The sequence below is a fragment of the Cucurbita moschata genome, unplaced genomic scaffold (assembly GCF_002738365.1).
Source record: "Cucurbita moschata cultivar Rifu unplaced genomic scaffold, Cmos_1.0 Cmo_Scf00036, whole genome shotgun sequence".
Lineage (NCBI taxonomy): Eukaryota > Viridiplantae > Streptophyta > Magnoliopsida > Cucurbitales > Cucurbitaceae > Cucurbita > Cucurbita moschata.
The window spans coordinates 1,969,631-1,991,354 of NW_019268552.1; the positions used below are offsets into that span (position 1 = coordinate 1,969,631).

Sequence of the window (21,724 nt, forward strand, 5' to 3'; positions counted from 1 at the left end):
TCATACATATGTTGTTTTCCTCCTTTCACTTAGCTGTCGGGTGGGAAGTAAAATGTGTTACTCTCAAAGGTAAGAACGGTAATTTTCTCGAAGGAAAAGCACAAAATATGAGGCCAAGAGAATTACAAGATAAATATTCTGTAGTGAAAAGTTTTATACTGAGATTAGGGTAGTAGGATAATTGAACACAAGTCTAGTAGTCTGTTTAAGCTCTTATGCTTCAACGAGCATCTAAAGAACATTCATAATTGTCCTGCAATTGCGGCCTGTGATTTACCGAAGGCCCTTGCCAAGCTTTCCTATTGAATGACGTTTCCAACTCATTCTCCACCATAAAGTTCTTTAATTCGTTGCTATCATGCTGCACTCTTCCAGTAATTTCCAGGCAAATGCCATTGCTTACGGTTCTGTTTGAGTTTCTGGGTTTGGTGGATTTTTCTCTGGGGCATGGATCTAAGAAGACGGGATGTATTTGAAGAGATGGGTTTGGTTTAATCCTGTTCACTTCTCTTTCATCTGGTGGCCGCAAGATACTGTTGCGCGATTCAAGTTCAGAAGTATCATCTTCATTCAAAAGAACCTACAGAAGGTCAAATCCAAAATTCATTAACCCAAAATCAAGATAGAGAGAACAAAATGCAGTGGGAACTAGGAGAAGCTAACTTCCCAATAATACATTTCAGGGCAAGGGTTGGTGGTCTATCCATATGTTGTTGGCTAGAACTAAAACATAATTAATCATTTGGTAGAAAATATCAAGTCAACAATAAAGGATGATTACCTTGCGGCCAACCAAGTCAAAGGTTACAACCACTTTGTTTCGTTTAGCTCGCTCAGCCTCTTCAATTTCCTCTTGTTTCTTTCTCAAAAGTTCCTTTTCCTGAAACCAAAATAATAATGATAAACTTTCCAGTCAATTTTCTTTTCTCTTCAAAATAATTTGCCAGTCAAATTTTCTCGTCAAAATTCAGTACCTCGTTAGACAACCAGTTGTTGCCCTCAATCTGGTAATAATCACTTTGATCATCAATTACAGATGTCCTTGCAGCAGAGTTTCTATCATATTCAACTAACCTTTTGGCATAAGCTTCAGCTGCTGCTTCAGCATCTGAAAGTGGGGTAAAACCTTCATCCATACCAGCATACGTGCTCCCTTCTCTCAGAACAAGGGAACCACAAAAACTGCATGGCCCTTCTCCCTCTTGCTCACATACAATCTTGCCACATGATAAACAATTGCTTACTAGCCTATGACGACGAGCTTGGCATGAACATGGTTTTCCTTGCTGGAACACAAATGATCCTTTGGCAGCTTCAGCCAGAGAAACAGCTTTGGCAGGCTTCTTCTTTTTGGAAGTACCCTGATTCCCTTTACCAGACAATGAGTTGCGAGTGTCCGATGAAACCTGGTTTTCCACCTTACTAGAGCTTGCGACCTTCTTCGGTTCTATCTCTTTGCTGGAGATAGAAATGGTTTTTGGTGTTTTAACAGGTTTCTTGGATCCGCCAAAAGAACCTTCATGGGAGGGTGGCTTGACATAGGCGTGTAAGTTTGAGGTTGGAACATCCAATGTTTTGCTGCAGGGGTCAGAGTAGCCTCGCAGGCGTAAATACTCAACTATCACACTTTTCCCAACTTCCTGACCTATGATGTTCTGCAGAAAAGTAAATCCAAGGATTGAACACCAATTCATTTTAAAAGAGAAGTCATACGATCCAACAATCAGATAACCAACTTGCACCTCTCCTTTTCCCTTACCCACGTTTGGATTGGAACAAGTAACTAAAACCCCTATGTTTACAAGAAAGTTTTAATTTATTTAACAAAGAAATAACAGTGCTCAGCGCAAGAAGTCAATCTTGTAGCGAGGAATTTTCTAAAATAAGCATCTTGCAATTACCAAAATCATAAGTTCACAGTTTATACGATATTTGCATGCAAATTTATAATTACATGAAAGAGTGGTTAGAGAGAAAGAAAGGGGAAACAGAAACTTAATAACAACGTTATTCTTTTTGAAAGGGGTGTGTGTGACTTTGGAAATAAAATTTAAGACAAGCTCAGAAGGTAGTGACCTTAGGGATCTTACTTCCAGTTTCACCTCAGAAGGTTACATATAAGCAAAAGCTTGAATACATGCATGCATCAAAGATCTTTCTTCAGCCCAATTTGCACAAATGAAGGACTTAAAGTAGTCTCAATTTTATAGCATCTAATATTTTTGTTTCAAAATATTGCACCTTCTAAACGGACAAGAAGTTTGGATTATACGGGCCTAGATTCAAGAAGCAGTTGCATAAACTGGACGAGAAACACATTGCAACCATCATTACTTGAACTTCAGACTAAAAACATGGATGAGAAGTTGACTCCAAGTTGCCCTAACTTCAGGAGATATACAATGAGGGAGATCAACCTAAAAGGTCAGGTTCATTTCACTAGTAATTCAATTGAATAATCCATAAGAACTGTGTTGATTTTTCAATTTGATTCCGCAAGAAAGAAAGAAATTACTTGCAGCATCTTAAACTGAAATCGTTCGCACATTATGTCAGCCTTACTTAACCTTGAAATATTTTGGGGAACAAAATAAAGAGATGTTAAGAGAAGCCATGAGCAAAACATGGGGTGGAAGTTAATATCTTCACACACCATGATGAACGAACTGAGCTGAGTATACACCTCAAATCCTCAAATATCAAGAACTAACATATATTTCTTAATATCATCACTGTTAAAAACAAGATACTAAATTCGTTTTCCTCCATCAAAACAAACAAAATTCAATAGAAAGCCAAAGATTGCTGAAAAACTTCATTTGGGAATCCAAGCATGGATCGTGATGAATTGGCCAATCGTCAACATTTCACTTTCCGATCTAAATGTCACAATTTCGCATCAGTGAAATAATAATCCATAAAGTTCTCAAGGCGACGAAGCGAGACTCCTAATACAGCGACAATATCTAAAGCCAGACGCGAAATTTATTGATAGAAACAAATCAATCATTCAGATAATTGAAAAAGAGAAAGCCAAGAGAAGAAACTTACATCAAGGTACTCCTTAGCGTCTTGGGGCTGGGCGAGCTCACAATACGAGACCAATCCCGAAATCATATCCTTATCAAGACCCCAACCAGTTTCCATCTTCTTGCAGAGATCGTCCAACGCCTTCTCCAGCCACTGTCCTGACGTCGCCATTGTTCTCTCTACGACGAAAACCCAAGCGACTGATCAGCCAAGTTACAAGCCTCGAAACTATGAGATGAGAACGACGATTGGTAATCCAGAGTTACGCGCACCACATTTATTTTGATACACACGCCTTTAAAATCTTGCCACGTGTAAGGAAAGTGGGTTCCGTCCCTCTTGATCAGTTCAGGCTTCATCCTCCTCTTTTTCATCCATTTCCACTTCCAGTTTCATTTACAGCATCCTCCTGTTAAAACCCTAAATCCCAACTGTGATTAATTTAACCTAATGCTCATTTCGGCCACCGTCTGCTGGAAAAACTCGACTGGAGCTTCGAAGTAAGTAACTTTTTTCTTCTACTCAAGTTATTGGTGCTTTTGTCAATTTCGACCTTTATGAATGATTAATCTCGGAGGAAGATGAAAACAGAGAGATACGACGCCAACATCTCCTTCCCTAGTTTGCATAGTTTTTTCAGAAACTAATGGAGTTTGTTGGTTACTGCTCTATATTGTGCATAATGATCAACCCTTAGAATTCCTAAAGATTTGTGAGAAAACAATCTTTAAGAGCTTTGTGTTCATATCTCAATTCCTTTATTGAGAATGAATCGAGCATTGCAGCCAAAACATGTAGCTGCTGTAATAAGATATCAAAATGATCCCCTTAAAGCACTCAAAATGTTCAACCAAGTGAAAACAGAAGATGGTTTCAAGCACACATTGGCAACGTATAAGTGCATGATTGAGAAGCTTGGGCTTCATGGAGAGTTTGAAGCCATGGAGGATGTGCTTGCTGAAATGAGGAAGAATGTCGACAATAAAATGCTTGAAGGAGTTTATATTGGAATTATGAGGGACTATGGAAGGAAAGGAAAGATTCAAGAAGCTGTGAATGTGTTCGAAAGGATGGATTTTTATGACTGTGTGCCATCGGTTCAATCATATAATGTAATCATGAACATTTTAGTTGACTACGGGTATTTCAATCAAGCTCACAAAGTGTATATGAGGATGAAAGATATTGGAATTCTTCCCGATGTTTATACTCACACAATTAGGATAAAGTCTTTTTGTAGAACTGGTAGGCCGAGTGCTGCACTAAGGCTGCTTAATAACATGCCTGGCCAGGGATGTGAATTCAATGCTGTTTCATATTGTGCTGTGATCGGTGGCTATTATGAAGAGAACTGCCAAATTGAGGCGTATCATTTGTTCCACGAAATGCTCCAGCAAGGTATTTGTCCTGATATTTTAACATTTAATAAGCTCATCCATGTTCTTTGTAAGAAGGGTAATGTTCAAGAAAGTGAAAAACTCTTCAACAAGGTCCTGAAGAGGGGAGTGTGCCCAAATCTGTTCACATTCAATATCTTCATTCAGGGTCTTTGTAGAAAAGGTGCAATAGATGAGGCTGCTAGATTGTTGGAGAGCATCATATCAGAAGGTCTAACTCCCGATGTAGTTTCGTATAACACACTAATTTGTGGCTTCTGTAAACATTCGAAGCTAGTAGAAGCAGAGTGTTATTTGCGTAAAATGGTGAATAATGGGTTTGAGCCCAATGAATTTACCTATAATACAATTATTGATGGATTTTGCAAGATGGGTATGATGCAAAATGCAGATAAAATTCTCCGTGATGCAATGTTTAAGGGGTTCGTGCCTGATGAATTCACCTATAGCTCTTTAATTAATGGATTATGCGATGATGGAGATATGAACCGAGCCATGGCTGTATTTAGTGAGGCAATGGAAAAAGGATTTAAGCATAGCATTGTTCTCTATAATACACTAGTAAAAGGGTTGTCCCAGCAGGGACTTGTTTTGCAGGCCTTGCAGCTGATGAAAGATATGCTGGAGCATGGTTGTAGCCCTGATATTTGGACTTACAATCTAGTTGTGAATGCGCTGTGCAAGATGGGTTGTCTATCTGATGCCAGTGAATTTCTGAACGATGCAATTGCCAAAGGTTGTATTCCTGATATATTTACCTTTAATACATTGATTGATGGTTACTGTAAACACCTTAACTTGGACAAAGCCATTGAGACTTTAGACACAATGTTGAGTCATGGTATAACTCCTGATGTGATTACATATAACACGCTCTTAAATGGCCTTTGCAAGGCAAAAAAGCTAAACAATGTGGTGGACACTTTTAAAGCGATGCTCGAGAAGGGGTGTATACCGAACATAATTACCTACAACATATTGATTGAAAGTTTTTGTAAATCTCGAAAAGTTGGTGAAGCAATGGACTGGTTTGAGGAGATGAAAACTAGAGGCTTGACCCCAGATATTGTTACCCTTTGCACCTTGATTTGTGGGTTATGCAGTAATGGAGAGCTGGAGAAAGCTTATCAGCTATTTGTGACAATAGAAAAAGAATACAAATTCTCATATTCAACGGCTATATTCAACATTATGATCAATGCCTTTTGTGAAAAGTTAAATGTCAGTATGGCAGAGAGGCTCTTTCATAAGATGGGTGGCTGTGGCTGTGCTCCAGACAGTTACACCTATCGTGTCATGATAGATACATACTGCAAAACAGGGAACATTGACCCTGCACAAACTTTTCTCCTGGAAAAGATCAATAAAGGATTGGTTCCATCATTTACAACCTGTGGAAGGGTTCTGAACTGTCTTTGTGTGAAGCACAGATTAAGTGAGGCAGTGGGTATTATAAACCTTATGGTGCAGAATGGCATTGTTCCGGAAGAAGTGAACTCAATTTTTGAAGCTGACAAGAAGGAAGTAGCTGCACCTAAAATTGTTGTGGAGCATCTAATGAAGAAGTCCCATATCACATACTATAGTTATGAACTGTTATATGATGGAATTCGGGATAGAAAGTTGGATAAGAAAAAGTTGCTGGACAAGAAAAAGTTCAAGAGAAGCCCTTCCCTAGGTCCAGGAAAGGGGCATTTGAATCTTCATAGACCTATATAAAAGATCATAATGTAAGTAGAAGTTATTAGATCTCACATTCAATACAGAAAAGGTCTATGCAGTGTTTCATATCTATCCACCAAATCGATTCTTATTAACTTATGCTTTGCTAGTTCTGTTAGATGATATAAGGTGTCTTCCTTTGGGTGCTACTTCTTTCTAGGGACAGTGAATCGTCTTGGTAATCCACAAAGATTGATTGCCTACACAGGTGAGAAGGTATAGAATCTGCAGACGATGTCTAAGGATAATTGTGCATTTTACTATTGAAAATGTATAGAGGGAAAGAGTGATCCCTAACTCAGGCACAAATATTGGTCGGAATTAAAATATGGTACGATTTTTGGTATCATTCTCTTTCTTACCTTGCACAAATTATAATGAATAAACAAGTTTTGAGCAATACCAGCTCGAGTCAATATAGTAGAATTTTGGTATCATTCATAATCATTATCTTCAAACATATTTCAAACCAACAAATGGCTGCGCTAAACTTGAATGACTACGTGTTAGCAAAAAAAAAAGAAAAGAAAAGAAAAGAAAAAACTATGTTAAAACTTTCAAAATTTGTACGTGTGGGAATTTCAACATCCCCCCAAAAAGCAAGCCTAGAATTCAATTACTTGTAGGACGCTGTGAAGATACGCATCCTTGGCATCTGTCAATCTACAGAAGACTATTACTTGAAGATTTACAGATATTTTGCCTTCTCAATTGACCCACAGAATTCTCATATTTGGTTCTCAAAAGAACAAAACAAGTCTACAAAAATCAGGAAAACCCTGATTAGTATAACGTGTTGCAGTGTGGCCCTCTATTATTTCATTCCTTACTAGAAATACAATGAACACACGACAGAGAAGTGGCCATGAAGTTGAACAAAGTAACAAAAGCAGTGAAGCCTTTCCTCTGAGAGTAGGAGTAAAGAAAAGGGCATAGATAAATTCAGGTAAAGGGTCGACTTTATTTGGCCAATGGTTGACTATCTTATAACAAGATATGTCGAGCAATGCCTTGAATAAACCATTACGCTAAAGTAATAGATCTCAAAGGGGGAAAAGGTAAAAGTCTTTAGACCTTACATCTATAGTCAATTTGAGTCACTTCCGGTATCCAGCCTGATCAGTAAGTCACGATGTCTGTTGCTTGCATTCCTGTCTTCTGATTTAAGAACCAAACATGAGGTACTGAGGTGGATATAGAACAAAAAGACTTCCTCTCTTTATACCATATCACCGAGAAACTCTTATAAAAAAATATTCTAAAACTGACCAAGAGCCTTCCTTCTGGACTCAGCTTGTCCCACAAGTTTTTCTGAGATCTGTCATAATTATCAAAACTTACGGATTAGATCATGGGATGAAATCAGAATCAATAAGGTCAGCTAAACATCTTTTGCTGTTTTGCTAACTCTTCGAGTATTCATACTGCAGTTCATTGGTATTCATGCCAAGGACGTTCTAAATAAAATCAAGACGTGCAAACAAAAACAAAAAAAAAAAAAAAAGAGAGAGAGAAAAAGGGAAAATCCTTAGCTATAAGGACTTACAAACTATGAACAATAGCTTCTTACAGCAAGCTCCAACCAGGTTCCTTCGTCACTCCAGCTCCCTTCATAAGGCTTCTAACGTTGAGGACCTCTTCCCACAGGCCCATATCAGCACAGATGTTGGAAAGAGAGACATAAGCCCCAGTGTCACTTGGCTTCAACTCCATCACCTTTCTTGCCGCTAGTTTTCCAAGTTCAATATCTCCATGTACTTTACAGGCAGCGAGAAGAGTTCCCCAAATGAGAGCATCAGGTTCAATAGGCATATTGTTAATCAGTTCTTCTGCCCTTTTCAGTTGCCCACACCGACCAAGAAGATCAACCATACAAGCATAATGTCGATGTCCCGGTTGTATACCATAGTCTTTCACCATCGAATTAAGGTGGAAATAAGCTTCATCCACCAAACCATTATGGCTACAAGCAGACAAAACCCCAACAAAGGTGACTGGATCAGGCTTGATTCCTTCTTTCTTCATAAGTTCATAGACACATAAGGCTTCAGCACCTTTCCCATGCTGGGCATAACTCACAATCATGGCTGTCCAACCTATCAAATCAGGCTTTCCAATCTGCTCAAATGCTTTGCAGCAGTCTTCTATGCTTCCACATTTGGAGTATACCATTACTAGCGAACTCCCAACAGAAACATCTTTCTCCAAGCCTACTTTCGTAATGATTGCATGGAGTTGAGTCCCAATACCAGGCCTATTTAAAAGCGCAATTGCTCCCAGTATGGATGAGATTGAAAAGGGATCGATGGCTAAGCCAGCCTCCAGTAGATCTTGGAATAGCAAAATTGTCTCTTTGATGCACTTGTGTTGAGCATATCCTGAAACCAACGAAGAGCATGCAATATTATCTTTCTCGGGCAGTGTTTCAAACACCCTCCGAGCCATCTCCAGGTTGCCGCATTTTGAGTACATAGTCACAAGCGAACCCCCAATAGCTACATCTTTGTCAAGACCCAAACGAACAGAATAACAATGAATCTCTCTGCCTATTTGAATAGAATGAAGAACAGAACATGCATTTAGGACTGTACTTAAAATCATATAATCAGGAACATATTCTTCAAACAACATTTCTCTAAATAATTGGATGCCCTCTTTTGCATAACCATGTTCTGAGAAACAGGACATCATCGATGCCCATGAAATATTGTCCTTCTTTGCCATGTTTTTAAAAACATGAAAAGCTTCCTCTAGATAGCCACATTTGGAATACATTGTGAAAAGAGCACTGCCGACAGAAATGTCAAATATTAATCCAGTTTTATGCGTGAAGCAGTGAATCTGTCTCCCAAAGGTAATACAGTCGGTCACACTCAAGACACTAGAGGTACAAAATGTATCTGGTCCCATACTTTCCCGTAACATTTTTTGGAACAATTCACTTGCTTTCTCTTTATCATTGTTCTGTGCAAATGAGGTAATCATAGCTGTCCAAGAACTGAGATTCCTTTGATTGTCCATCTCTCCGAAAACAGTCATAGAAAGATCAATAGCTCCTATTTTCGAATACATGTTAATTAAAGCAGCTCCCACCACCGCATGAGAAGAATAACCAGCTCTTAAAATCCAGGAGTGGAGTTGGATTGCTTCTTTTGTCATGGCTGGATTAGCACATGCAGTTAACACGCTAGTGACTGTATAGCTATTGATTTCCTCCCCCAATTTTCTCATATCTTTGAAAAACTTGAGGGCCATTAAGTAATCATTCTTCTGCACAAAACCAGATATTATGGCAGTCCATGAGACCACATTGCGAATGGGCATCCGCAAGAATATTTTAACAGCTTCATCCATTTCTCCACACTTGCTATACAAATCAATGAGGGCTGTCTCTACAAAAACATCTTCTCCGCCACATTTAATCACTTTCCCTTGAACTCTTTTCCCAAATTCAGGATGTTCAAGTGCTGCACACGCAGTTAGAACACTAGAAAACGTGAAACTATTAGGCTCCAACAACCCACGACACATTGTGTTGTAAAGATCCAAAGCCATAAAATTCTCCCCATTCCTTACAGCTGCGGACACAATAGCATTCCAGCACACCACGTTCTCACAATGAATATCATGAAACACCCTTAGAGCATCCAGAAAACTAGAATCTTTTGCAAACAAATCGATCATCCCTGCTCGAACATAACCATTAACAAAAAACCCATTTCTCACAGCAAGTGAATAGACCTGCTTACCAAACATTGGGGCTTGAATGGCAGCACAAGCAGATAAAACACTCCCATACGTTATCTCGCTGGGTTCAAAACCTAGGAAATGCATCCTGCAAAATGTTCTCCACGAATCCAAATACAAGAAGTTGTGGTTGAAACTGGAGATAAGGATATTCCAAGAAATGACATTTGGGTGGAGCATTGTATCAAACAGCTTGAGTGCATGGTCCAGAGAGTTAGACTTTGAGTAGCAATCCAGCAAAGAATTTGAAACATAGATATTGGAATGAAGAAGAGTTGCTCGGAGTAACTTGGCGTGTAGAACTTTGGTGTTCCTCAAAGAGCATTTTCTGGATTTTACATAATCACTGAGCAACTGCGAAGGGTCGAAAAGAGGGTAAGTTTCAATTTTGGTGAAGGAAAAACTGGACGCATTGTCTACAGTAGCGACGGAGGAAATCAATCTACGGTGGGATAATAGTGTTTTATTTACGAAGGTTGGAATCCCAGTAAAATTCATTTGTGCTCATTTGGAGATAGGGAAGGAGTGTAACGACTTTGCATAGAGCGGGAAAACAACGGAAGAAAAACGGTTTATGAATGAATTAGGTAATTCTTTATTAATTTTATTAAAAAAATATTCAAACCGAACAAATAAGTCAAGATGGCCGAGTTGGTCTAAGGCGCCAGTTTCAGGTACTGGTCCGAAAGGGCATGGGTTCGAATCCCATTCTTGACAGTTTTATATCATTTTTTTACAAAAGTTTTATATATTTAATAGACATTACAATTTAAAAAATGTTTCATAATTATTAGTGAGGGGTAGACACGTGATTCATGCCATACACGTGATTAGTGAGGGCTGAATTATTCTTGAAATTAGAACATATACGTTAGTTATATATATATATAGCCTCCATAGGAGTGAAGAAGCAGAACCAGTTTCATTCATTGAGCTGATCAGAGAGAGAGAGGGAGAGAGAGGCAAAGAAGAAGACGAGATATGGGAGAGGAAAGCTCATTGGTGCTTCATGGAATGTGGGCTAGTCCTTTCGGGAAAAGGGTGGAACTTGCCCTTAAAATCAAAGGCATCCCTTTCGAATATGTGGAAGAAGATCTGCAGAACAAGAACCCATCAACCCTCCTGAAATACAACCCTGTTTACAAGAAAGTCCCCGTGCTTGTCCACAATGGCAACCCCATTTCCGAATCACTTGTGATTCTTGAGTACATAGAAGAAACGTGGAAGAATCATGGCCCTGCCCTTCTGCCGCAAGATCCCTACGAACGAGCCCAGCTTCGGTTCTGGGCTGATTTCATTAACAAACAGGTACTCATTTCATTCTCATTATTCATGCACTTTCTTCCTCTAACAGGGTTTGGTTTGGTTGGTGCAGTTGTTCGAGGCATCGGTTAAGGTAGTGATGGCGGCAGGGGAAGCACTAGAGAAGGCGATTAAAGACTTGAGAGAGAAGCTCAAAGTGGTTGAAGAGCATGGGGTTAAGAGGCTGTTGGGAGATGGAAGTGGACCATTTGCGAACGGACAGGAAGTGGGGTTTGTGGACATAGTAATGTGGTCTGTTCTTGGAGCTTACAAGATCCACGAAGAGGTCTTGGGGGTCAAAATTATAGATGAAGAGGAGACCCCCGGCGTGGCCTCATGGCTCAACTCCCTCATACACCATCCTCTTACCAAGGACATCTTACCTTCAAAGGACAAGGTTGTGGGGCTTCTTCAGTACGTTAGGCACAGCGCCTTAAGCTCCTCTGCTGCTGCTTGATTCATCCATTTCCTCTCACTGCTCGTCTTCTTAATTAAATTAAGTGTTGTCTCTGCTGTGTCGTTCTCGTTTTGTTTCACTCTGTTCAATAAGGATTTGTACTTGTAGTGTGCCAACTTACTCTAATGGAGCCCATGAGGGGCAAAATTATCTACTACTTCCCTCTGCAAATAGTTGCCTTACTATTAAAATTTTAGATTTGTACTTGTGAACGTCACTGCATACATCATCTTCGAAGATTCCGACGTAGTGCTGTCGTTGACCTGGGAGCATCCTTGAGGAATACGAAAAGAGGAGACCCAGTAAAATTCCAGAGTCTTCTTAGCGCCGCCAACACAGGAACATAACTCCTTATTTATAGCTTCCATGGGAGGGACTCGACTGATCACACAACCTTAAAACATTTTTTTATTAAAGCTCAGGTAGAGGAAAGATTAAGATATGGCAGAGCAAAACAGAGTGGTGCTTCATGGGATGTGGGCGAGCCCTTTTGCGAAGAGGGTCGAACTCGCCCTCAAAATCAAAGGCATCCCTTTTGAGTATGTGGAGGAAGATATCCAGAACAAAAGCCCAGAGCTTGTTAAGCTCAATCCTGTTTACAAGAAAGTTCCTGTACTCGTCCACAATGGAAGACCCATTTGCGAATCCTTTGTAATTATGGAGTACATAGATGAAGTTTGGAAGAATAATGGGCCTCCCCTTCTACCTCAAGATCCCTACAGACGATCCCAGATTCGATTCTGGGCTGATTTCGTTCAGAAACAGGTGTTTGAGGGTCTCTTCTTATCGTTGACGACTGAAGGGGAAGCACAGGAGAAAGCCATTAAGGAAGTGAAAGAGAAGTTGAAAGTTCTTGAAGAACAGGGGTTGAAGAGTTTGCTGTCGGAGGCAGAGGGCAGTCCATTTGTGAACGGCGACGAACTTGGATTCTTGGACATAGTGACGCTGACAGTACTTGGAATGTACGAGATTCACGAAGAGTTTTCTGGAATGAAACTTGTTGAAGAAGAGAAGATCCCAATTATGTACTCGTGGTTGAACAGGTTGAAGGAGCACCCAGTTGCAAAGGAGGCAGGGGCTCCCAAGGAAAAGGTTTTGGCGCTTCTTCAGTTCATCAGGCAAAAGGCTCTACGCTCCACCGCTGCTTAACTTCTGCAACTCCATCTCTGCCTCAGCATGAATACTGCATAAATAAACCTAAATTTAGTCTCCATAAGATTATTGATCCATGGATGATCGACTTATATGAATGAGTTTGCAAAAATATTCAAAAGTTGTCTAATTTATGTACTGAACCTTCTATAAACTCGTTGATATTCGTGAAATTTATTAGTATCCAATTTTAAATTTGCCACAATGGAAAGATCCTGAGCGCCATGAGACTTCTTGATTATAAAAATGGAAAGTTGCTTTAGAAATGAGTAAAATTTGCCCACTAGCTGGGTTCAGATAATGCCACGGGGCTTCTCCGGGAACAGAGTCGGCTTCCGGCGAGCAGAAGACGGCGACTGATGAAACGCTGTGTGAGACAGAGACTTGATGGACGACACGAGGAGAGGATGGAGAGAAATGAGTGGAGGAGAATTTATTTTAAGATTTTTAAAATAAATAAATAAAATAAAATAAAATAAAATAGTTAGAGGACTATGGAATTTTAAATAAAATAAAATGAACAAATGACATGTTGCTAAATTCCGGGTTAGAATGAATAGCAGAGAACTTCACTGCCTTGCGTTATTCAGCAAATGCAGATCTCTTAGAACCTTGAAGCAAATCCACGCTTTTACGTTCAAAACAGGCTTAAATTCCGACCCATTAGTCGCCGGCAAGCTTCTTCTTCATTGTGCAGTTACACTTCCTGATTCTGTTCGCTATGCTGGACGCCTCTTCCTTGACATTCGAAATCCAGATGTGTTCATGTACAACACACTCATCCGTGGACTTTCCGATTCTGACACCCCCTCTCATGCCCTTCTACTGTTTGTTGAAATGCGTCGCAAATCCATGGCTTTACCCGATAGTTTCTCTTTTGCTTTTCTGCTCAAAGCTGCCGCTAATTGCAGGGCTCTCAGAAATGGGTTGCAATTGCATCGCCAAGCTATTGGTTTTGGTCTGGATACCCATCTTTTTGTTGGGACGACACTGATCAGCATGTATGCTGAATGTGCAAGTTTGGCCTTTGCACGGCAGGTGTTTGATGAAATGATTGAACCAAATATTGTTGCTTGGAATGCCATTGTTGCTGCGTGTTTTAGGTGCGAGGACGTTAAGGATGCAGAGCAAGTGTTCCATCGGATGTCCATAAAAAATTTAACCTCGTGGAACATCATGCTTGCAGGGTACACAAAAGCAGGTGAGCTTCGGCTAGCCAGGGAGGTGTTTATGAAAATGCCTTTGAAAGATGAGGTTTCGTGGAGTAGTATGATTGTTGGGTTCGCTCATAATGGCAGCTTTAACAACGCTTTCGCATTTTTCAGGGAGTTGCGGCAGGAAGGGATGAGACCAAATGAGGTAAGCCTCACAGGTGCGCTTTCTGCATGTGCACAAGCTGGGGCATTCGAGTTTGGAAGAATCCTACATGGGTTTGTTGAAAAATCTGGCTTTCTGCATATTGTTTCAGTGAGTAATGCACTGATCGATACTTACTCTAAATGTGGGAATTTGGATATGGCTCGTTTGATCTTTGATAATATGCTGGAAAGGAGTGTTGTCTCTTGGACAGCCATGATTACGGGGCTCGCAATGCATGGCTACGGGGAGGAAGCAATCAGATTATTTAATGAGATGGAAGAGTCTAATATTAAGCCCGACGGTATCACCTTTATATCCATCTTGTATGCTTGTAGCCATGCTGGATTGGTTGATTTGGGATGTTCTTATTTTTCAAGGATGGTAAATATTTACGGTATTGAACCCGTAATTGAACATTATGGTTGCATAGTTGATCTTTATGGTCGAGCTGGTAAGCTGCAGCAAGCTTTTGACTTTGTGTCTCAAATGCCAGTTTCACCGAATGATATTGTCTGGAGGACACTTCTTGGAGCTTGTAGCATTCATGGTAACTTAGAACTGGCAGGGCAAGTAAAGAGGCGACTCTTTGAACTCGACCCCGAAAACTCTGGAGATCATGTTCTTTTGTCAAACATTTATGCAGTTGCGGGGAAATGGAAGGATGTTGCCACTTTAAGAAGATCAATGACTCACCAGAAACTTAAGAAAACTCCTGGTTGGAGCATGATTGAAGTCGATAGAATCATGTATAGTTTTGTTGCAGGAGAAAAGCAAAATGACATAGCAGAAGAGGCACATCAAAAACTAAGGGAGATAATGTCGAGGCTGAGGATAGAAGGAGGTTATGTTCCAGAAGTTGGAAGTGTATTGCATGATATAGAAGTGGAAGAAAAGGAAGACTCTGTTTCACAGCACAGTGAGAAGCTAGCAGTTGCTTTTGGGATGGTAAGGCTGCCAAGAGGAAGAGGCATAAGAGTGGTGAAGAATTTAAGAATTTGCAGGGACTGTCACACTGTGATGAAGCTGATTTCTAGGGTGTATGAAGTAGAAATTGTGGTGAGAGATAGAAGTCGGTTCCACTCTTTCACACATGGTTCATGTTCGTGCAGAGACTACTGGTAATTAGTTAAGTAAACTAGAGTTGAAATTAGCATCCTATGCTAGAAGGGAAAGCCTGCAAATAAGCTGATATCAGAATCAAACCAGAAAACGGATAACCTGCTTCATCAATGGAATTGCAACAGATCACTGGTCCTTGCAAAAGTTAGCAAGCCCAAAGAATATTGTTGAGTAATATATTCTTTTTTGGAAGGTTACAATCCTAGAAAAGGGGAATTCAATTCTATAGTGCAGAAGGGGAGGTACTAAGTATAAATTCTGACCTCTAACTTTGGGAGAGTCGGTGGTCATTAGAGATTGTCATATTGTGTTGTAGGTTTACGGATGTTGATCATTGAAATTGAAAGGCAATAGGTTAAGATATTAGTCTTGTATGCATGCAACCATGTGGTTCTACTTAGCGATAGGTTTTGTTGGTATTGCTGCTCGTTTCTACTTTTCAACAATTTTTCCGCTTCCATATTTTGTTTATGTTCTAGCCTCTCTCACCTTGTCAGTTCCTGTGGTAACTTCCCACCTTCTATAATCTGCTTGTGCCTGGCCTCTTGTATCTCATATACATCCTCTCAAAATAGTTCTTCTTTTAGATTTTGCATTTCAACAATATTTTCAGTTCAAAACTAACATTTTCTAGTATCAAAGCAAAAAGAGGTACTACTTGCATCAGGAGGAGTTGGTGTGCTAGGGTTTCATCTTATGCTGGTTGAATGCAAATGAAGGCATAAGTTCGTGATCCACAATTCACACCTCTTTCCAAACATCAAACCATCCATTGTAGAGAGAATTGAGAAGGCCCTAATATTTTCCTTATTGTTCCTCTTATGAAGTGCTGAGTGTGGCAGATGGGCTGTTGGATTAAAGCTTTGGTTATGAGTAGACTTTGTCACGGTCATCCTTGTTTAAGGTGTGTTGTCCATGTCCGCTTTTTCGTTTGATGCCAAAACTCATGTCTTGTATTACTTGATCGCTTTTTTTTTTTTTTTTTTTTTTTTACTGCTTTTGTGATGTATAATCTTTTTCTTGTACTTTGTAAGTGTGAGAAGTTTCAGCGTAACTATGTCTACATGTCATAAATAAAATAGTTTTATTTATTTATTATTTTTTATTATTATTATTATTAATGCAAATAATTTTTGTTTTTGGTTCGTTATGTTTGAACAATCTTTGGTGTTGTCCCTTTCAACCCATTCACATTTCAAAGTTTTCCACTTACATCCGGATTTTGACACCTAATGCTGCCTTACTTATGGGTTCCATATGGGCCCACCTTGTCTATTTTGTTTTATGGGTTCCATATGGGCCCACCTTGTCTATTTTGTTTTATGGGTTCCATATGGGCCCACCTTGTCTATTTTGTTTTATGGGCTCCAACTTTACCTAATTGGCCCAATATTCCCTCCTCACACATTTTGTCCTCTTTCCTCTTTCCTCTTTAAAAAGTTTTAAAATGCCCATTTTTATTCCTAACAATATAGGGAAAAGCTGTACTCTTTTTTTTTTTTTTTTTTTTCATTATTTTATCAAAAATTTTATTCTTGTCTTAATCTCGTTGGTGCCGTCAGTTAAAGCGATGTTTAAATCATATAAGTAAGTACCATTTGAATAATTTACTTTTGAAAAAAAAAATAATTATTTTTAAAAGTAGAGGATTTTGATCCTCAATTAAATCTAGAAATCTCTGCTGAATAATTGGAGACAGTCTCGTACGTCCTTCCCAGTTCAATCGTCTTTAAATTCGAAACTCCAAGCTAGAGCGCTTCTAGCCATACACGTGTCCCTTCTACTAAGTCAAGACTGCGTGGCATTTCCTAGCTTTGCGTGACATTTATGATTTATCCATAATTAATTTGTTTAATACACGTGGTTCCATTTAAGTGGCTTCCTCGAACAGAGTGTGCAAAACCTTTGTATTTAAGTACTTGATCATCTAGATAATTTTTTAATTACACGTGGCATCTCCTTGACGGCTTCCCTTGAAAAGACCCATCACTAGTTACTGTTCAGTATATGTAATATACGATAAGAAATTACAGCTCATTACTACGCGCACACGTGGCACCAGGGATAACGGTTGGTTCTTTAACATGTGATTCAAATTTATTTTTATTTTTTGTAAAATTTTAATATCTAAATATTCAATATTCATATCTAATCTATACGTTTTAAACCCAAAACAAAGTTGATATTAATACGTTAGTACACATAATAATTTAATAATTAATATATATATATATATACATACACATATATGATTCATAATAAAACAAAAAAACTTTTAATAATAAATATTTAAATTAAAGTTATAGATTATGATAGGATGAAGGTGAGTTGAAATGGAGAGGTTTGGAGGGAAAAAGGTGGTGGTGCAAATAGTCAAAGAAGGATGTGAGCATAATCAAAATGGAGGATCAAATGGGCGCATCCGAGTAGTTACATTCACATTTTCTGTTGACTTAAATGCAACCACATTCATTTTATTACACATCCTAGTCTTATGTACTTAATATGATTTTATAACCTTAATATGATTGCATTTTAATTATTTATTTCACTATTATACACTCTTCCCTCCATCAAAAATTTAAAACTAATTTTGTTAACGTATACTTGTTAATTTACGTCTAATCAATTCAGCCGAGACTCACGACCTAATGTGATATATATATATTATTCTATCACCTTGATTGAATATTGCATTCAATATGCACTTATTTATAACTGCCCATATAATTGGGATGCCATAAATGAGAACACTATTTTTTAATTCACCACCTTTGGACTCTAGTTCAAAAGGCTTTAATTTAGCTCGTGTTTTAATATTATTTTATAAATAAGAAAATAATTAGTAGCCCAGTTAAGATGTATAATAAAAAGTTTTTACGCATGCGAGTGTTTTTGGGTTTTAGAAATGACATAAATAATAAATAGAGAGTTTAATGTAGAATGAGAAGGAAAGCAAGTGAAGATTGAAGTGAGATGTATAGATTGCATTGTGACGGGTGAGACGTGGCTTTATTTGTGGACATGTCCACATCGACATTTCTCCGCCCAATAAATATAATAAATAATAATTAAGTAGTAAAGAAACTGTGTGTTGGGGTCTTTAAGATGGCAACGTGTTTTATTTTGAAAAATTGTTAATATTTTACTCCCCACCATAAATTTAGATGAAGAGAGGGAGAAATTAAGGGAAAGTTTCTAAATCCGGAAATGTTCATGCAACTCCCATATTTTCATATTTAGAACCATTGCAAAATTCCTTAATTATGTAATGCTCATGTCAAATTATAACAGCTACTTAATTACTCTCTCTTATTTTCAATAATAAAATCCTCCCCTAACCCCACAAAATCTCTCTCCAAATTCCAATTAATTCTCGCCCTAAATTTGGAAAATACCTTTGAATGGTCGTTTTGTTTTTTTACTGTAATTATCTCTATTAAACAAGGGGGTAACAAATTAATCTTTAACCCAAGATTGTGGTTTGGGATACTTTCAAATGATAATGAAATTGGAATGTAATTTGGAAAGATATACATATGAATTTCCGTTGATTTTGGGTTTTGTTTATTATTATATGAGAAGTGAGAGGAGTGGTCCAAGGCATCCCCGCGTCTTGCCTTCCTTCACACATCTTCTGGATGATCAAATTTGATGGACGGTTGAGGTTCCACCACGCAAGTAAGGAAGTCCAAATCACCATTACTCGGACGTCCCCACGTGTCATAAAAATCAAAAGATGTTGTACTTCTCTTCCCTTGCATCATCATTCTCATTTTAGTTTTATTTCCTTTCTTCATTTAATGGTCAATAACAAAGTTGATGATTTAGAAGAAACAAAGCGCGGCACCATGCGTTAAAACGAGGTTTAAATTTCCGTTTGAACCCACTTCCAAACATTGTAAAGTCCGAAGAAAAGTGAGTAAATAAGGGCAGTCAATTGTGAGTTGAATTAGGGTTTGGTTTTGGTTGGTTGTGTGCCACAACAATACCCACATTGAATGCAGTTCGGGGCTTTGTGAGCGTAAGGTGAAGATAAACAAAAAAGAGAGCTGACTTTTTGGTATGAAACACTAAATGCTGATTGCTGTACGTTTTGACCCTTTTGAGTGATGCACCCCATCTAATCATCGCATTCCCTGACCCAACTCTCTCTCTCTCTCTCTCTCTCTCTGTGTAGATATATATATATACAAATTCTGTACATATAGACACCCCTGAATTTGCGTGGAAATATATGGGTGTTTCCAGAACATAGAACATCAAGAAAGGAAGAGGGTTCTGAGAAACAAAGTGGGAAATGATGGGAAGGCCACCCTGTTGCGACAAAGTGGGCGTGAAGAAAGGGCCATGGACTCCCGAGGAAGATATCATCTTGGTTTCTTACATTCAACAACATGGACCTGGTAACTGGAGATCCGTTCCAACCAACACTGGTAAATTTCTTTACCTTTTTCTTTCTTCTTTTTCTTCTTTGCTGCCTTGGTTTCTGCATTAAATTCCTGCACTTAATTTCTTACCTACTCTGCTCTTTCTGTTTCATTTCTGTGCTCTTCCTTTCCCTACCATTTCTTCAACTAACTCTGTTTTCAATATAATCAATTTTTGTCCTTTCAGGCCTTCTAAGATGCAGTAAGAGCTGCAGGCTGAGATGGACTAATTACCTCCGCCCAGGCATCAAGCGTGGCAACTTCACCGATCATGAAGAGAAGATGATAATTCACCTCCAAGCTCTTTTGGGCAACAGGTAATCCAAAATTCAAAATTAATTTGTATATGATATACATATATTATATATGTATGTGGTTATGATGTGAAAATTGTGCAGATGGGCAGCCATAGCTTCCTACCTTCCACAAAGAACGGATAACGATATAAAGAACTATTGGAACACCCACTTGAAAAAGAAGCTGAAAAGGGTGCAATCAGGGCCTGATGGTGGTGCCCAAGATCGGTTCACACCCTCACAGACTACTACACTCTCTAGAGGGCAGTGGGAAAGAAGGCTCCAAACGGATATTCACACAGCCAAAAGAGCTCTTTGTGAAGCTCTATCCCTCGACAAACAAAACCCATTTGGAATCATAGAGGATTCAAAACCCCAAACTAACAATCTGATCCTCCAATCACCGCCGCCGCCAACAACAACAACAACTACTACCTCTGCATATGCATCAAGCGCTGAGAACATTGCCAGATTGCTTGAGAATTGGATGAAGAAGTCACCAGAAAAGTCATCAGAAATTACAACACAAGCTTGCGTGAGCGAGGGATCACAGAGTGCAACAAATGGCAACAACTCACCAGATGGGCCCACTTTGGATGATTCCAGCTGCTTTTTGAATTTCAACAATACTTCCTCAACCTCAACGGCAAATCAAGAAGTCCCTCTTACTTTTCTGGAGAAGTGGCTGTTTGACGATGCAGCTCTGGCTAATGTTCATACCGATGAGGACTTAATTAGCGTGTCGTTAGAACCTCAAACTGAAGGTTTGTTTTAATTTTGGTTAAATTAGCAATGTTGTTGCGTCTTTGGTTTGCACGGCTTCTAGGAGGAGACCAAACCAAAACTCTTTACACTATATCACTCCTGTCCAGGCATAAAGGAAGTGTAAATTAACAACTTTTTTTTTTTCTTTATAAGAAAAAAAGTACATATAAATGTGTGTATATAGATATATATATCACATGTACCTAAGTTATGTGCTATATATATAATATATACATACATGGAAATAAAAATCATATATTATTTCTCACCTTTCCCAAATGTCTATGGCTCAACTTAGATAATTAAAAACAGTTAAATGCTATAAAACAAATTATACTTAAATTTCGCACCTAACTTTGGCCGTATATGATATATATAAATTGAAATTTTCTCCAAACTTATAATTATGATAATAATAATAATAAGAGATATATTTGTAATATAAAAGTATTAAGTAGATAAGATAATAAATATAAATTCAATTCTTTCTAATTTTAGGCCAATAATTGAGTAGGAGGGTAAAATATTAAAAAAAATTGAATGTAATGTATGAACACATTAAGGCAAGGTGTAGTAGAGAATGTGGACAAGCAGCAGCAGCAGCAGCGTTGTGTAAAAGACAAGTTACAAGGGTTGCATATGAGTTTAGGGTTTAGGTTAAAAGAACGATGATCGTGTTGGAGCGAAAGAGAAAGGGAAGGGAATGTTTATGAGCATCATTCATTGTCACATTTCCCAACAACCTCTGCATCATAATCATATTTTATCATATTCCCTAAAACCACTGCTGCGTTTGTGTTTCTATGGATCAGGAATATGGCTTCGAAATCTGGAAAAACCATGCCATCCACCCTCTTAAATGCCGACTTTGAAATTGCTTCAACCGTATGAACCTCATTAATTGCAGGTGCAAGAAAACAATCATATCCCTCTTTTTCTTTTGAATTG

General features: G+C 38.6%; 6 protein-coding genes and 1 non-coding gene across 7 annotated transcripts; 5 read left to right on the plus strand and 2 right to left on the minus strand.

Moving 5' to 3' along the window:
- Positions 1-71: 71 nt before the first annotated feature.
- On the minus strand, positions 72-3,298 carry LOC111431364. The gene is made up of 4 exons (XM_023067984.1): positions 3,052-3,298; positions 975-1,655; positions 782-880; positions 72-580 (listed from the first exon to the last, which is right to left on the minus strand). The coding sequence occupies exons 1-4, from the start codon at positions 3,199-3,201 to the stop codon at positions 221-223; spliced, it is 1,290 nt and encodes a 429-aa protein (XP_022923752.1). The 5' UTR covers positions 3,202-3,298; the 3' UTR covers positions 72-220.
- A 173-nt stretch (positions 3,299-3,471) lies between these two features.
- LOC111431396 lies at positions 3,472-15,763 on the plus strand. The gene is made up of 6 exons (XM_023068018.1): positions 3,472-6,144; positions 6,310-6,365; positions 10,839-11,204; positions 11,251-11,612; positions 12,114-12,773; positions 13,338-15,763. The coding sequence occupies exons 1-6, from the start codon at positions 3,798-3,800 to the stop codon at positions 15,286-15,288; spliced, it is 5,742 nt and encodes a 1,913-aa protein (XP_022923786.1). The 5' UTR covers positions 3,472-3,797; the 3' UTR covers positions 15,289-15,763.
- LOC111431363 (pentatricopeptide repeat-containing protein At1g74600, chloroplastic) lies at positions 6,866-10,469 on the minus strand. The gene is made up of 2 exons (XM_023067983.1): positions 7,696-10,469; positions 6,866-7,467 (listed from the first exon to the last, which is right to left on the minus strand). Exon 1 carries the CDS (start codon positions 10,392-10,394, stop codon positions 7,716-7,718), a length of 2,679 nt encoding a protein of 892 aa, XP_022923751.1. The 5' UTR covers positions 10,395-10,469; the 3' UTR covers positions 6,866-7,467; positions 7,696-7,715.
- Positions 10,533-10,613, plus strand: TRNAL-CAG. The gene has a single exon. It is a non-coding gene; the product is annotated as a tRNA-Leu (tRNA).
- On the plus strand, positions 10,807-11,812 carry LOC111431368 (glutathione S-transferase U9-like). Its single transcript, XM_023067988.1, has 2 exons — positions 10,807-11,204; positions 11,272-11,812. The coding sequence occupies exons 1-2, from the start codon at positions 10,878-10,880 to the stop codon at positions 11,653-11,655; spliced, it is 711 nt and encodes a 236-aa protein (XP_022923756.1). The 5' UTR covers positions 10,807-10,877; the 3' UTR covers positions 11,656-11,812.
- LOC111431369 (glutathione S-transferase U9-like) lies at positions 12,027-12,995 on the plus strand. The gene has a single exon (XM_023067989.1). The coding sequence runs from the start codon at positions 12,097-12,099 to the stop codon at positions 12,802-12,804; it is 708 nt and encodes a 235-aa protein (XP_022923757.1). The 5' UTR covers positions 12,027-12,096; the 3' UTR covers positions 12,805-12,995.
- A 3,732-nt stretch (positions 15,764-19,495) lies between the features above and the next one.
- Positions 19,496-20,836, plus strand: LOC111431592 (myb-related protein 306-like). The gene is made up of 3 exons (XM_023068276.1): positions 19,496-19,721; positions 19,903-20,032; positions 20,114-20,836. The coding sequence occupies exons 1-3, from the start codon at positions 19,586-19,588 to the stop codon at positions 20,784-20,786; spliced, it is 939 nt and encodes a 312-aa protein (XP_022924044.1). The 5' UTR covers positions 19,496-19,585; the 3' UTR covers positions 20,787-20,836.
- Positions 20,837-21,724: the final 888 nt, after the last annotated feature.